The 17,286-nt window shown below is 29.8% G+C and overlaps 1 protein-coding gene and 1 non-coding gene across 3 annotated transcripts; both read left to right on the top strand.

Annotated features, from left to right (window-relative positions):
• Positions 1-3,699: 3,699 nt before the first annotated feature.
• Positions 3,700-3,815, top strand: LOC130816744 (U5 spliceosomal RNA). Its single transcript, XR_009043283.1, has one exon. It is a non-coding gene; the product is annotated as a U5 spliceosomal RNA (small nuclear RNA).
• Positions 3,816-10,716: 6,901 nt separating this feature from the next.
• Positions 10,717-16,724, top strand: LOC130815088 (probable galactinol--sucrose galactosyltransferase 6). Of its 2 annotated transcripts, none has more exons than XM_057681429.1 (5): positions 10,717-11,165; positions 13,536-14,890; positions 15,018-15,227; positions 15,643-15,777; positions 15,863-16,724. In XM_057681429.1, exons 1-5 carry the CDS (start codon positions 10,896-10,898, stop codon positions 16,488-16,490), a joined length of 2,598 nt encoding a protein of 865 aa, XP_057537412.1. In that variant the 5' UTR covers positions 10,717-10,895; the 3' UTR covers positions 16,491-16,724. The 2 variants fall into 2 exon arrangements, with proteins under 2 accessions (XP_057537412.1, XP_057537413.1); XM_057681430.1 differs by lacking the exon at positions 10,717-11,165 and adding an exon at positions 12,007-12,552.
• The last annotated feature ends 562 nt before the right edge of the window (positions 16,725-17,286 follow it).

Here is a 17,286-nt window from a genome sequence, read left to right as displayed (position 1 = left end):
ATGCCGTGTTGTGCCATGCATCTAGTCTATGGACTAATCATTAAATTGATTATTATTATTATTATTATTATTATTATTATTATTATTATTATTATTATTATTATTATTATTATTATTATTATTATATAATATATATGTATGGAGTATATACTTCTATAAGAAAGACATGATTAGATTGAGATCTTTATGTGGACAGATCTTAAAATAGTAGTAAGAATAAATGCACATCTCATTGTCAATTTTTATATATTTCTCTAATCATAGAATGCAACAATTTTCAATTCTTTATATTAGATGAGCTTGTCACAATCTGTTGACTTATCAACATGCCAATTATTTGAACAATAAAACAAAATTAGATAAAGTGATTTTATTTTTATAGAAAATTGGAAGAAATATGTGTATGAGATAAAAAAAATATAAGTGTGTAATAAAAATAAAAATAGCATGGAGCAAAGCCAAAATAGATTGAGCAAATTTTATAAGACTAACTAAAAATAAAAATAAAGCAAATTTCGTAGGACAGAGAAAATAGCACTCGAATAACTTTAAATTTACACTACTTTTTACTTTTATATGCTCCACTCACTTTAAACCTTTTTGAATATGATCCTATTATTTTTTTTTAATTCATTCACAGAAACTTATATTTTCTCTGAATTTCAATTTAAAACCTCTCATTTTTATCATTCACTTGTAATATGTTTTATCAAAGGCGATTGTGAGCCGATTCAGCCTGTTCAACGGAATAGGGTCCCAAATTTAGAAGGCCTCATATAAAAAAATGTTGATTAGGTAGCACAGTTGGTTAGAGTTTTAGACTATAAATCAGAGTAGCTGGGTTCGAAACCCAATCAGCACAATAGAAATGGGCGGCTCTCAATCTCCCACTAATCCCTTACTTTAAGCAGTTCACTTATATATATATGTGTGTACACATATATATACACACACATATATATATGTGTGTTTGTGGTCATATTAAATTTTTTTTGCATTGCACGAATATTTATACTAGTTATTGTAATTGTCCCACAAGTCACAAACTAATGATCCTCTAAAATTAAAGATTGTTAACACTTTTCCGTTTTAAATTAATTACTCGTTACATTATCATTATTGACACTATTTGTCTCGTTAGTAATCTTGTTCATCATCAGCGAGGAATATACATAACGGGATGAGATTCGTGGTTTTCATGTTCCTTAAAAGATTCAAATTGAAGGCATCTTCATTAAGGGGCTCCCCCATATTCTTTTTGACGATTTTAGATCCAGACTAAGTATTTGTAAACCTTCCACTTTGATTGCTAGGGTGTACTAGAATATAACATTCATATATTTAATGGAATATTATATTTGTATATTATTATGTAAATACTTCTATAATATATTGTACATATATTGTTGCTTAAAATAGCTCAAACCTTATATCTCTATAATGTTCTTATTCAATAAGTAAGAGCAAGGGAAATCATTCTAAAACCTCTAATAATTTGGAATATATTATATTCATGATGTAGTTTTGAAATCATACGATATTATAAAAGAACTAAAAAGTTAGACACGTCGATTTTATAGAGTTCTACTAAATGCAGCATTTTTACTGGTTAAAATATAAATGTCTGATGTTCAAGAGATTTTATTACATTAATTATGATTTTAAATATTAAAGGTAAGTTTTCAAAAAGATTTTAGTAGATCAAATCATACAATCATATAATCATTCAATCATACAATATTATAAAAGAATTGAAAAATCATCATACAATACTATGATATCATGCAACAATATAAAAGAACCGGAAGATCACACATAGAGATTTTAAAGAGTTTTGCCAAATGGAACATTTTTACAGGTTAAAATGTAATTGTGTAATATTCAAAAGATTTTAATACATTAATTATGATTTTAAGTATTAAAGGTAAGTTTTCAAGAAGATTTTGTTAGATCAAATCATACAATTATTCAATTATATAAAACTATAAAAGAATTGAAAAATCATGATACAATACTACAAAAGAACTAGAAAATGTGAGCGTGGGACATTCAAAATAGATTTTTTTTTAATTATGATTTTAATTATCAAACAATACTATAAAAGAACTAGAAAATATCAAATGACGATTTTATAGAGATTTGTCAAATAGAGCATTTTTATAGATTAAAATGTAATTGTGTGAAATTAAAAAACAATTATTAAATTAATTATGATTATAAGTATTTAAGGTAAAATTTCAAGCAGATTTTATTAGATCAAATCAACTAATTAAAGTATTTTTCAAAAAATTACAAAGTGATGGATATTTAATTGCAGCTAGAGCTGTTCAAAACAAACCCGACCCGAAATCGAAAATTATCCGACCCGAAAAATGTAAGTTTTTTAGGTTTACCGAACCGCAATTACCCGAACCGATACTTCACTCGAACCGTTTGATAACCGAAAAGGGAAAAATCGAACTTGAACTGCAACCGAATTTTATAGCCGACATATAAACCTTAACCGATGTTACCCGAACTGAACAATGATCGACCCGAGTCAAATCCGACCCGAATTATGCACGTAACCGAATGTAACCTGACTAAAACCGATTAAGATCGAACTGTTTTTAACCCGAACTGATACAAACCCGATCGATTATTAATCGAACTGTTTTTAACCCGAACTGATACAAACTTGAACCGATTGTAAATCGAACTGTTATAAATCCGAATCAAATTTTCACCTAATTTTAGCAAATTAAGTCCAACTTCAGTTTTCTAATAATACGAAAAAAGGAAGAACACAAGTTCTATACAGAAGAGATTGCATACAGAATATATATATATATATATATATATATATATGTATATATATATATATATATATATATATATATATATATATGTATATATATATATATAGATATATATATATATATATATATATATATATATATATATATATATATATATATATATATATATATATATATATATATATATATATATATATATATATATATATATATATATATATATATATATATATATATATATATATATATATATATATATATATATATATATATATATATATATATATATATATATATATATATATATATATATATATATATATATATATATATATATATATATATATATATATATATATATATATATATATATATATATATATATATATATATATATATATATATATATATATATATATATATATATATATATATAAACTAATTGAAATAAATTGATCTGCCTATTAGGGCTGGCAAAAGCTAATCCGACCTGCTAACCTGATTTGAAACCGACTCGAAATTAGCGGGTTTGGGTTTAGATTTTTGACCCAATTAATTAAATGGGTCAACCCGACCTGATCTGTTTATTAAATGGGTTATTTTCAGGTTGAATTTTTAAACCCGAAAAAAATCTGTTTAACCCATTTATTAAATTTAAGACGGATCAACATTTGCCAAATACTTCGTAAAACTAAGATAATACCAAATACCATGTATTGAGGGATTTGTCAGCTGAAGATGACTTTCAATAAGAAAGGAAGTTGTCCCACATCGACTAAGGGATTTGTCAGCTGAAGATGACTTTCAATAACAAAGGAAGTTGTTCCACATCGGCTATGAAAGATACTAATAAAAGAAAAATCCTTTAAATCACTTCCACAGATCTCATACCAACTTACGCAGCCACGTCGTGAGCACAAAGCGAACTATTCTTTCGCCTTTTACTAAAGAATACTGTGTGCTCGCTGCATTAAATGGCATACGTTTATTTTTGGAGGAAGCCTTTAATTAAGGTTAAATGGGTCAAATGACTTGAAATATATGAATTTAATGACCTAAAATAAAAAGTAGGTTAAATGGGTCATTAGCAGGTTGATCCAATCTGCTACAGATCAGGTCCGGGTTTTAATATTTGACCCATTAATTTAATGGGTCAGGTTCAGGTTAAGGGTTTATTGACCCATTTATATATGATCCAAACCTGAAAATGACCCAACCCGACCTGTTTGACACCCCTATCTGCTATATCTGATAAAACAATTGGTAATTATTTTTTATAAGTAAATGAGCATACATCAATTAAAAACCTGACTATTAACTTATTTCGATATTGACCCGATCAATAATTATCCGTAACCGATAACTACTCGAAAAATAAAGCTCGAACCCGATCTGTACCCGAAAAAACCGAACCAATTAGTAATCGATGACAACCCGAGACCGATTGACACTCGACACGAACTTCAACCGACACCGAACTGATGCTAACCCGATAGCTTGAATAACCGATCTCTAACCGAACCGTGACGAACCGACTCGACCCGAGTGTGACCCGTTGTAACACACAGCCAAAAAATAACTGATCCGAAATGCAACCGAACCGAATAACACCCGTCCGAAACCGACCCGATCAACCGAACGAACACCTCTAATTGCAGCTATTTTACAAGTAATCTTTTGGTTGTAAAATATAAACTATTTTATATAGCTAGCAATACATATAATTTATAATATAAACTATTTCATCTGTTTTAAAGAACTTTAACTTTATACATATTATTAATTTGTTGGAAAATGAAAAATGACATTTTCTAAGAACTCTGTTATATGTTTTAATTTTATTGATAATGATTGAATAATTGGATTATATGGATAGTAAGTTTGCAAGAATGTCAATCTCGACACAATGTTTTTACAAAATCGTTTATTTCACAAAAATAGCTACTTTTGAGCAAAATATATGATCAATAATTATTTATTCAAGCAAGCAATAATTATGTTGTTATAAAAACTTATCTCAACTAAATTTTACATAATTTTATTAATATTATAATTTGATAATTATATTATACAAATGCATCATATATATATATATATATATATATATATATATATATATATATATATATATATTTATTTATATATATATATATATATATATATATATATATATATTTATATATATATATATATATATATATATATATATATATATATATATATATATATTTCTATACCAACAAATTTCATGCATTGCACAAGTTTATATACTAGTATATCTTATTAACTCTTATAGAATATGTTTTTGTTTGATATTTACTTTTAAGTTTAATCTATTTAATATTTATAATTTTCTTTTAATTGCATCTTTGCTTTGGAAAAGTTTGATTTATTCGTTTCAGAAAAGATATTGTTAGTGCTAGCTTTACTTTTGTTCCTCCAATACATAAGTTGGTAATGATATTTTAAATTATCTCATCTAATGAAATAATGGATTTAAAGAATTTAATAAGAACTTAAAACCAACATAGCTTATCAACATATACTTTCTTTGTATTTTTTTTTTATTACAACAAAGATTCACCGTTCTATAAAAAATGGTGAGTCGATATTCAATCAATTACAAGTAAAAAATCTAAAGATGAGCAATATTTATGGAACTATATTTAATATAACATTATAATTCAAAAACCATAAACATACTGCTTAAATATACGATATTATTAAACAATGACGGATCTTTGTTGTAATCTACGTATTACTATATAAAGTTGTTATTGGGTTAAAGAAATAAACCCTAAATCACCTACCTCGGTTCAATAACTTCCTAATATAATTACTCAGTATTCACTATAACCTATCACTCACCCATCATACCCATAATTCCCACATTAATTCACCATCCAATTCTACTATTATAAATACATGTTGCATATATCATTTTGTACCCCCAGCTAAGTTTTCATCTTCCTATCGTTACTCCACAAAAATATTCGCCCTCCTACATACAATCTTCACTTAACCAAATATTCCTTCAATTGATCTGAACTTATACTACAATCCGTTAGTCTTGTATTCATTAATTATCGTATATTCATTACTTTCATATATTCATTACTTTCGGTTTCCCGATTTGACTTGAGCGTCGGAAGGGTTTTCCGGGAAATCACCCCGGGCAAAGCTAACGTTGTATTGTAGAATTTGCAGTCTCATTAGCGGAAGGATCATTAGCACTTTCAGCATACTAACAGTTGTCCCCGATGACACCTTACATTCAGGTATTTTAAGTGTCTTTTGCACATCCTCATTTCATAACCGAAACAAAAGTTCTTTAAGAGTATGGTTTTTATACAAGAAAGTGAGGTATTAATAATTTTTAATTCAGATAATATTTTTAACCCTCTTTATCTACAAAAAAATTGCATCCTCCCACACTTAAAAATGTTATTATCCATGCTTATATGTGAGGCTAAAATAATGCTATTGTCCATGCTTATAAGCGTGGGGCAATTATCATCTCATAAAATCTTTCATACCCTCAACCTAATAAAAAGAAAACTTTTTAAATTTTATATACAAATAACAATAAATCATTAATATTGAAATATAATCAACGAATTTTATATGAGACCGTCTTACTATAAAACAAGTTCATTTAATTAATTTATTTCTCTAATCAATTATTTAAAGATTACAAGTGATCATATTAAAACTTTAAATATATATCGGATCAACCAATAAAAATGATGACACCAACAAACAGTGTCATTTGTGTACCTTTAACTCCAATCATTATCGAAACGACGGAGTTGTGGTAGTCAATTCCATGATTTTTGTTGTTCAGTTCAAAAAAAGTACAATGAAAAGTCTAGAAAATTAACACGTAGTTCATCAACTAGAGAAATGCACTTTTATCTAGAGTTATCTCGAGTATGTTTGGCTTTTTTACGACAAGATGAAATTGACAAAGGTTAAAAATCAAGTCCAAATTCCATCGCTTTAGAGTAGGTGGTTACTAGAGCAAATACGATAATATTCTAAACAATTATTAATTTCATGCGTTATGATATATTTTTATTATTTTAGAATTCTAAAAAACTATCTCTAAACCATTAATGAAAAAAAAAATCATCACTATTTACTTTTTATCATTTATATGTTTATAATTATTTTGCGTTAAATATTGCAATATGAATTATAAAATTTGACACAAATTATTATTATTATTATTATTATTATTATTATTATTATTATTATTATTATTATTGTTATTATTATTATTATAATTATTATTATAAAATTGTATTTCGTTTCATAGAAAGAAACTTTATAAGAAGTTGGTGGCGAGTCGTGCAATGTATTACTCCTATTATCTAATACTAGTATATAAGCTCGTGCAGTGTACGAAATTTGTTACTATGGAAATATTTAAAAATATAATTTTTTAAAGAAAGATATAATTTCATATTATAGTTATCAAATTATAATATTAATAAAATCAAGTAATAATTGAGATAAGTTTTTATCACAACATAATTTCGCTTATTTGAATAAATAATTGTTGATTATGTATTTTGCCCAAAATTAGTAATTTTGTGAAATAAACAATTTTGTTAAAAAAATTGTGTCAAAATTAACATACTTGCAGACTTATTGTCGATATAATCTAATAATACACTCATTCTGAATAAACTTAAAAGTCATGATAGATGTCTTAGAATATGTCATAATATGTTAAATGATAAAATTCTTTCAAATAAGATATGCATTGCTAGCTAGCTATATGACACAATCATAATTTACCTGTAAAAATCCTTACCTGTAGAAAGGCTCCATTAGACAAACGCTCTATAAAAATAGTCATGTGTAATTTTTCAGTTATTTTATTTTATTATATGATATGATATGATCATTTGTTATTTTCTAAAAAAAAATAATATGTTTAATGTTGAAATTCTTTAAATTAGATAAAATAATTTATATTATAAAAGATATGCATTGCCACCTAGCTATATGACAAAATCATAATTAACCTCTAAAATGCTTCATTTGGGAAAACTCTATAAAATCGTTATGTAAATCGTTATGCGGAATTGTCCAGTTCTTTTATAATTGTATGATTGCACCTGTTTTTTTTATAGTATTGTATGATATGATATGATATGATTTGAAAACTTACCTTTAATACTTAAAATCATAATTAATGCAATAAAATCTTATAAATATCTCAAAATCACATTTTAACCCGTAAAAATGCTCTATTTGGCAAAACTCATAAAATCGCCATGTGGAAATTTACAGTTATTTTATAGTATTGCATTTTGTTTTATAGTATTGTATTGTATGATTCCCGCCTATTCATGTTAATTAACAGTCCCATTAGACTGAGCATATTTATCAATGCAATAATTCTATCGTTAATAACTCTAAATATGCATAATTAAAAAATATAAAAAGTTAATATTAATGATATTTGCATTGAATTGAATAAAACAAATAAGATCTCAGTTAACTATGTTATAACTTGAAATATAAATTAAGAATAAAATATAAGTTAATTGTGATTAATGAAAAATAAAGGAGAGGGAACACTAGTAACTTTTAACTTTAATTTGCTTAACTTATCACAAAAGTGGTACTCCCTCCGTTCCTATTTGTTCTTCCTATTTGGGTATTTCACAAAGATTAAGAAAAAGAGAATCTTTGGTGGTAGTGGGTATTATTTTAATTATATAATAGTGGGAAGTAATGATTGTATTGGAAGTATGAGGTTTTAGTGGGTATTATTTTAATTAAATAGTAGTGTGAAGTAATGATTGTATTGAAAGTATGAGAGAGAAAATAATTATAAATAAAAGAAAATGGGTACATTAAAAGAAAAGGGGGATTTTAAGGGGTAAAAGTGAGATAAAAACTTTCTAAAAATAGAAAGTATTCTAAAGTGGAAGAACTTTTGAAACTACCCGTTATAGTAATGTGGAAGATCAAAAAGGAACGGAGGGAGTATCATTTTTCAATTAAACTGCTTTCCAATATTCTCTCTATCATCCAAATTGATATTCCATTGATATTAATTTTTTAAATAAGTTTTTATGTTGAGATGTGAAAAAATAAGTTTTTTTATAGTACGCCTCTTTCTTTTTCTATACACAATATTGGGCCAGCCACTGATATTCCATTGATATTAATTGTGATTAGTCGTTTTAAGGTTATAAGTAATTACTCTAAGATTATAAAAAGTAATTATACTAAAATTATAAGTGATCTATATAAGTAATCATTTTAAGACAAAAAATATATATAGGGCCAGTCCAATAGAGACGGTCTCACAATGAGACTGACTTATTTAAGAATTAGTAAAATAAAAATGAACTAAAATGAATTTTATGAAAAAAATAAGATAATTAAAGTAGTACAAACATGACATTTAACTTGTAAAAAAAACTTTTCACTAAAATTACAATAAATATTTATTATCACTACCACCATTGAAGTGAAACCCGAAAGTAAATAATGATAATATCTTGAAAAATATAAATAATACAGTCCTGTTTGAAGGAAATTTTTGTTCATATTAGCATTACTTTTTGACAAGATTTTGATAAAATTTAAGAAACTGGCCAAAGGAAATTAAATAAAAAGGAGAAAATATAACTTTGTTATAAGTCTAAAGGAGGTTTATTATTACAACTAATTAATAGTCGTAAAAGTTAGTGGACAAGATTATAAAATCACATATCATCTAACAAGTAAAATGTGGGTGATAATGAACACTTCAAAACTCACCCTTCATAAAATTATAGTTTTACCATAAGGGTTACAAATCTATTAGAAATGAATATTAAATTACATGTCCCTTAACTAATAACTAATGGTAAGATGAAATGCTCAATTATAAAGAATTAGGATAGAAACCCGTGCAATGTACGAATTTTTTAGTGCATTAATATTTTAATAAAATTTTAGATTGCAAATCATACTTTACATTTTTCTTAAAATTTAAAATTACTATTATGGTAGTCTAACAATGTGAATGACTGATTTTAATGATCAATTAATTTAATTTTATGTCATTTTAGTTTTAAATAACACTTGATGGAAAAAGAAGCTATTATATACTTCAAGTAATTTCCTAAATTGCTGTATAATTTTATACACAGTGTAATTTTGCAGTATAATTTTCTAAATAGTGTAATTCCAATTACACGGGAATAAATGTAATTTATTCTGTAGTATAATTTTCTACGAGGTGTAATTTTAGAATTTTATCAGACAAATATAATGTTCTACACAATATATTAATATTTTCCATTATAATTTTTTAAATTGTGCATTTATATACAACTGTGTAATTGGAATAATTGTGATTTATTGCATCAATTTAATGTATGAGTTTTTCCGAAAATATACATTTATAAATATGATAAGTGTAAAAAATGCAAATCAGTCAAATTTCATTAATACTATTCAATGAATAAAAGACAAATGACATGCTCACAATTAAACTTTCCTTTTGCTATTATACAGTAAAATTAATATAATGTATGATACCACGATAAAATTAAGAAATCCTTTTGAACAAACTAACATATACTTTCTCCGGCCAATTGGACTTGCAACATTTTTTTATTTTGGTCCATCCCATTTAATTTGCATTATTTTTTTTGGATAACGATTCTTTACTTTATTTTAATCTCACCCACACATTTTAAATCTCTTTTAATTTTATCCATATAATTTATTCTCTTTATTTATTTATTATCACTTTTTTAAAAATAACTCAATTTCTATTTAATTCAAATAAATACGGCAGAGGGATTAGATGATTAAGCACTTCAATATCTCTGTCATTGGATCCTTACTACATAAAATCTGTATTGTTTCCAAATAAACGATTCTGGATTAGGCTAGGACCTGGATCCGACGTGTAACCTTCTTGAACCATGAAAGTAAAACACACAATCAATTTCCACCGTTAGATCATCACCATCCAACAAGTCAATGAAATCAACTGCATGATTGGGTACAACCCATTAAGATCTAGACTTTAAAGCATAGAAACATTTCCCAAATCATTAAAAAAAAAAACTAAAAAAAATGATGTCAAAAACTTTGCAGGGCAATATACCAATCAAAAGCACTATAAATTCTTCCAATCTCCCTCTGTTTTTTCATACAAACAAGAATAATATTGTTAACAATTCTTACCCTTTTTTTTGTTTCAATCTTAAACCCAAATATTTACCACTCTGTTTCAATCTTTTTCCTAGATTAACTAGACAATACTCAAATTCTTTTACCTCTAATTGGTTTAGATCTTCTAGAAAACTATCCAATTTTCAAGCATTCTCTGTAAATTCATTCAAGGTAAGTGGGTTTTCTTGAAAGTTTCAATCTTTAATTGTTTTTTTAAAGTTTTAATGTAGTTGATTTATTTTGTTTGATGTAAAGCTTTGTTCTTTTTGTTGTGGGAAAGATGGGTTTTTGTTAATTAAAGATATGATTTTGAGGGTTGTGTTTTTGAGCTAATTTTCATGCTTAACTAATCTTTAACTTATTCTAAAATATAATAAAGGGTTGTTCTAATCTTGATGGTATTTAATAATTATGAGCTAAATAATCAACTTTAAAAACCATAATCAAAAAAAACAAAAAGGATTAACTCAATTTACTCAATGGATTATGGAGTAAAAGAAGTAATTTGGAAAGTATTCCTAAAATATGCATTTAATCTTATCCTAACACATTAAAGCTTGATTAATTTGATTAATGTTGTGACCTCTTAAAATATGATTGATGACAAACTCTCCAAATTACAAAGATTTTTGCAATAAATCATAAAGCTTGTAATTATGGGCTATGAACCCTTTACATTTCTTTAGATTATTAAGCCATAATATCATAAGGTATTAGCTATTGATCATAAACTTTTTGTTTTTTTCATAAAAATGGGGCATGAATTTATGAATTTAACTACTTTTCATAGAAACTTAATTGTTTTTAAGAACAATCACTAGAATTGATCTATTGATTTATATACCGGACCCTTATCTTTTTCTGTGAAAAATTTAATTTTAAAAATCTCACCTTTGGGCTCACATTTTGATTATTTTTAAAAAATCTAACCTTTGCGGTGCATTTATTTTAAAGATCCAAATTACCTATAACCGACTAAACAAGTAAGTTTTCCAATTTTCTTTCATTTTCTAATTTTTAAAACTCAAAAACAAAGGAACAATTCCATCCCATCTTAGTGCCTTCCACCATCCCTTCCAACCTCTCCAACCTCCACCATTATTATGCCCAAAAGAACTTCCCCTCCCCTTACTACCTACCCTTTTCCACCACCATCACTCTATATATGCCCTATTCAACAACCCTAACCAGCCCTTCTCCCTCCACCCCTACTACTCTATTAGACTAGCATTATATAAAGAGTTAGTTTGTACTCTAATTGAGGCATCCTATTTTTTTAATTATGTTCTTCTCTCCAAAATTACAATCAAAATATATGCAATTAGAATCATAACAATGGAAGAGTGAATGGTTGTTTTTTCCTTTTACAAGTTCAGAGGAAATTTTGGAGAAGAGATTTTAAATTTTGGGGAAGAAGAGATTTAATATTTTTTTTGTTGCAATTGTTAAATGAGAGAAGAAGTAATTGATTTAATTTATGTTGGTTGATTGACGGTGGTGGTGTATTTGCGGTTGTTCGTGTGGTGATGGGAGAACGACTATGTGGTGGTTGATGGTGGTGGGCTATTTACCCCTCTTTCCTATTTGATTTAATTTGTGGGTTGTAATTTCAAGGGTTGGATGGAGGTTTGATAGTGGTGGGTTATTTACCCCTTATATGGTGTGAGTGTTTCAGGGGACGGGGTAGTGGTGGTAGAGGGTTATGGGTTTTCCATGGAGGAGGTGGGTTACGAGTTGCTTCAAGAGAGGAGGTGGGTTATGGGTTATTCAGGAAGATGGGATGGTGGTGGATTGGTGTTGGTGGGAATCCAACATGGTGGGAGTATGGTGGTAGTGTTGAATAGAGATGATAGGAGAGATGGAGTGATGGCAATTGGGGTGGGGAGTGGGCAAGATGGTGGTGGCAGTTGCGGTGGAGAGTGGGCAAGATAGTGCTAGTAGTTGGAGTGTAGAGTAGAGGCAGAGCGGTGGTAGTTGTGGTTTTTTAAAATGAAAATATAATAGCCAATCATTTTATGACATGTGTCATAATTGTTTTTTTAAAAAAAGTAAACCTGCTATCCCAGGTTAATGCAACCTGAAAGTATTTTAAAAAAAAATTGGGGGCAAAGATTGGATTTTTAAAAAATAATCGAAAGTAGGATTTTAAAAAGATAACTACTTAAGAGGTGGAATTTTTAAAATTAAATTTTCTTTTTTTTTAAGTGACCCTTATCTTTTGAAATTAAGACTTTCTTATTATTGTTGTTGCATTAAAATTTAGTAGCTAGAATTTTTGGGCAAATTACATCATTTACATTCGACATAATCAATTGCTTTGATTTGTGAATTTTACTACTTTGAATAGAAATTTAATTGCTTTATGTGAACGATCCCTAGAATTGATCTATTGATTCTTTTATCTAACCCTTGTCTTTTGGAATTAAGATTTTGTCATTATTGTTGTTGATAGAAATTTATAGTTAAATTTGTTGGGCAAATTACATCATTAACATTTAGATTATTTGAGGTATATTTGATTTGATGTTCTGATTTTGGCAGAGGAGTGAAGGCTTAAAACAAGAAAAAGAAATGACAGTAACACCAGCAGTTAGAATTGTAGACCGGAAAGTAATTGTTAAAGACCGAACAATACTGACCGGAGTACCGGATAATGTGATAGCAACATCAGGTTCATCATCCGGTCCGGTTGAGGGAGTTTTTATAGGGGCTGATTTTGATCAACCGAGCAGCCGCCATGTGGTGTCATTAGGCACTCTTAGAGATGTTCGGTTCATGGCATGTTTCAGATTCAAGTTATGGTGGATGGCCCAAAAGATGGGTGACAAAGGTGGTGATATCCCTTTGGAAACTCAATTTTTATTGGTGGAGACTAAGGAAGGGTCCCACATCGAATCGGATGATGGAGATGAAGCCAATCAGATCATCTATGCTGTTTTCCTCCCTTTGATTGAGGGTTCATTTAGAGCATGTTTACAAGGGAACACACAAGATGAGTTAGAGCTTTGTTTAGAAAGTGGGGATGATGATATTAAAGGCTCCTCTTTTACTCATTCTCTGTTTGTGAGTGCAGGAAATGATCCCTATGCCACTATCTTTGAAGCAATCAGGGCTGTCAAATCTCATCTAAAGACGTTCAGGCAACGTCATGAGAAGAAGTTACCGGGGATTATAGACTATTTTGGGTGGTGTACATGGGATGCTTTTTACAAAGACGTTACCCAAGAAGGTGTTGAGGCTGGTTTAGCTAGCCTGTCAGTTGGTGGGACCCCACCTCGGTTTGTGATCATCGACGATGGTTGGCAGTCCGTTGGGGTGGACTCACAAAAGGAATTTACATCACAGGATAATAAGGATAATTCGGAAGAGGAATGTGTGCCTAGATTAACCGGAATTAAGGAGAATGAGAAATTTCAAAAGAAGGATGATCCTAGTGTTGGTATTAGAAATATAGTAAGTATAGCCAAAGAAAAATATGGGTTGAAATACGTGTACGTATGGCACGCAATCACGGGTTATTGGGGTGGGGTACGTCCGGGGGTTAAGGAGATGGAGGAATATGAGTCACTAATGAAGTATCCCAATGTGTCTAAGGGAGTTGTGGAAAATGAGCCAGTGTGGAAGAGTGATCCTATGAAGGTGCAAGGGTTAGGGCTAGTGAATCCTAGGAGTGTGTACAAGTTTTACAATGACTTGCATAGTTACTTGGCTTCTAATGGGATTGATGGAGTTAAGGTCGACGTGCAATGCATCTTGGAGACCTTAGGCGCAGGCCTTGGTGGTCGGGTTGAACTCACTAGGCAATACCACCAAGCTCTCGATGCTTCCGTTGCTAGGAATTTTCCCGACAATGGTTGCATCGCGTGCATGAGTCACAATACTGACGCGTTATATTGGTAAGTTTCTTCTATACCCAATAGTTGTTTGGTTTTTCAAGTGGTTTTGTTTTCGAGTTTTGAGTTTGTTTAAGGGTTTATCAGCTTATGTACATATGTTGGTTTTGTGTTTGTTTCATACAAACAGCTCGAAACAAGCGGCGATTGTAAGAGCATCAGATGATTTCTACCCGCGAGACCCCGTGTCACACACCATCCACATTGCAGCAGTGGCTTATAACAGTGTTTTTTTAGGGGAATTTATGCAACCTGATTGGGATATGTTCCATTCAGACCACCCTGCTGGTGAATACCATGGTTCAGCAAGAGCTATCAGTGGTGGACCAATCTATGTTAGGTACTTACATTGTAGTACAAGTTTTACTTTCTTAGTTGTAAAAGGGATCAGAAACAACCTCTTTGTTATCACTAACAATGGTAAGGTTGCATATATCCAACCTTACCAAAAAAAAAAAACTACACCTAGGTGTGAGCCTCGTAATGACATTGGACTACGGCCCGTTTGGTAATCGGTACTAAATGGTTGGAATGAGAATGGTCTGTTGCGTAATTTTTCATGATATTTAACATTTAATTCCCTTGGTGATGGAAGTTTAATCATAAAAAAGTTTTTTATTCGCAATTTTCCATCACTACCTAATACCACATGTCAAATGGTAATGCAATATTGTAGTTGTAAACCTTATTGAGTTTATAGTTTGAATACTAAATAATTGTTCTTTCATTTGTCTATTTGTATATTTGTAAAACAGTGATGCACCTGGAAAGCACAACTTTGATCTTCTTAGGAAGCTTGTTTTGCCTGATGGATCTGTTCTTCGGGCTCGTTTGCCTGGTAGACCTACCCGCGATTGCTTGTTTAATGATCCAGCTCGAGATGGTGTTAGGTAAGGCTACTTTGGTGATATTGATTCTTAACTTGGAAATATTTCTATCATAATTTCAAACATTTGATGTTTTGTGAAAATGCAGCTTATTGAAAATCTGGAACATGAACAAATATACTGGTGTACTGGGAGTATACAACTGTCAAGGTGCAGCATGGAGTAGCACCGAGCGTAAAAACACCTTCCACCCTACCCGGACAGAAGCTATTACGGGTGTAGTTTGTGGGCGAGACATTCACCTCATCACTGAGGCTGCAGTGGACCCCAGCGACTGGACCGGGGACTGCATTGCTTACCGATACATGACTGGTGAGGTTATCAGCTTGCCATACAATGTAGCTTTGCCCGTGTCACTGAAGGTCTTAGAATTCGACATATTCACTATAACACCCGTCAAGGTCCTAGCCCCTGAATTTAGGTTTGCCCCATTCGGGCTAATCAAAATGTTTAATGCCGGAGGGGCCATCGATGGGCTAACATACCAAGTCAGGAGTGGATCAGCAGGTCATGATGAAATAGTAGGGAAGGCCCAAATGCAGGTGAAGGGATGTGGTGTGTTTGGAGCTTACTCTTCAACAAGGCCTAAGAGATGCCGAGTTGGGTCTGAGGATGTCGGGTTTGAGTATGATTCTGGGTCGGGTTTGCTCACATTAAGGTTAGATCAAATGCCGGATGAAATTACGAAAGTTCATACGATTGAGGTTGATTTGTGACTTTGCGCGTAGTTTGTATTGTGTTGGAGTATTGTTACCATGATGTTACACTATATTATCCCTAAAGCTCCTCATGGTGCACAACACTTAGGGATCCATTCTTAATGAGTAAAAGGCCTTGATGTAAACAATGTAGTCACTTGAAATTACTTTATGATCAATACTTTTGTTAAATTCTCGTTAGACAAGATTCGTTCTTACATCATGAATATCACTCATTATAATTTATCTGAATTATTTTTTACTCCCTCTTATTCAAGCTATTAGTTCGATTTGACTTTTGAAACTATTCATCTCATTGATATCATCTTTTTACAATTTTTAATTCTGCACAATTAGAGATATTAATGATAGAATTACTACATTGACAAATAGTGTGTTAATTTGATCATTTATATATAGAACTACGCACATCTAAACATTATTGAAATTAGCAACTATATATAAAATAAGTTTGATCAATAAATAGTGTCAAAAAAATGTTATGTAGCGAGTATTTCAGAATGGAGGAAGTAGATGGCAAATATAATTAATTTAAGGGAACCAAGGGAGTAAGATTCTACCGGCAATCATAAAAAGAAGCTAGGCTCCAAAATAAGACTTTTCAACAAAGTTAGTCAAAAATCAAGCTTCGATCAAACTTTAATCCCAAAATAAGCGTCCTAGGCTCCAAAGTTAGGTTTGGTATATATTCGTTGTTACTAACAACGAACAAAGAAAACTGGTTAAAAAAATAGTCAAGCCTGTGCTCGCTGTTAGTAACAGCGAACAAAAGCAAACCTAATCAAAGTAGGTC

Source organism: Amaranthus tricolor, chromosome 6 (assembly GCF_026212465.1).
Source record: "Amaranthus tricolor cultivar Red isolate AtriRed21 chromosome 6, ASM2621246v1, whole genome shotgun sequence".
Lineage (NCBI taxonomy): Eukaryota > Viridiplantae > Streptophyta > Magnoliopsida > Caryophyllales > Amaranthaceae > Amaranthus > Amaranthus tricolor.
This window is presented reverse-complemented; position numbering and strand designations above follow the sequence as displayed.

Excerpts from the sequence above, each read along its gene's own strand:
- LOC130815088 (XM_057681429.1), top strand. The coding sequence starts at position 10,896 with ATGATGTCAAAAACTTTGCAGGGCAATATACCAATCAAAAGCACTATA. Across the intron at positions 11,166-13,535 it reads TCTCTGTAAATTCATTCAAG|AGGAGTGAAGGCTTAAAACA; the intron begins GTAAGTGGGTTT and ends TGATTTTGGCAG. Across the intron at positions 14,891-15,017 it reads AATACTGACGCGTTATATTG|CTCGAAACAAGCGGCGATTG; the intron begins GTAAGTTTCTTC and ends TCATACAAACAG.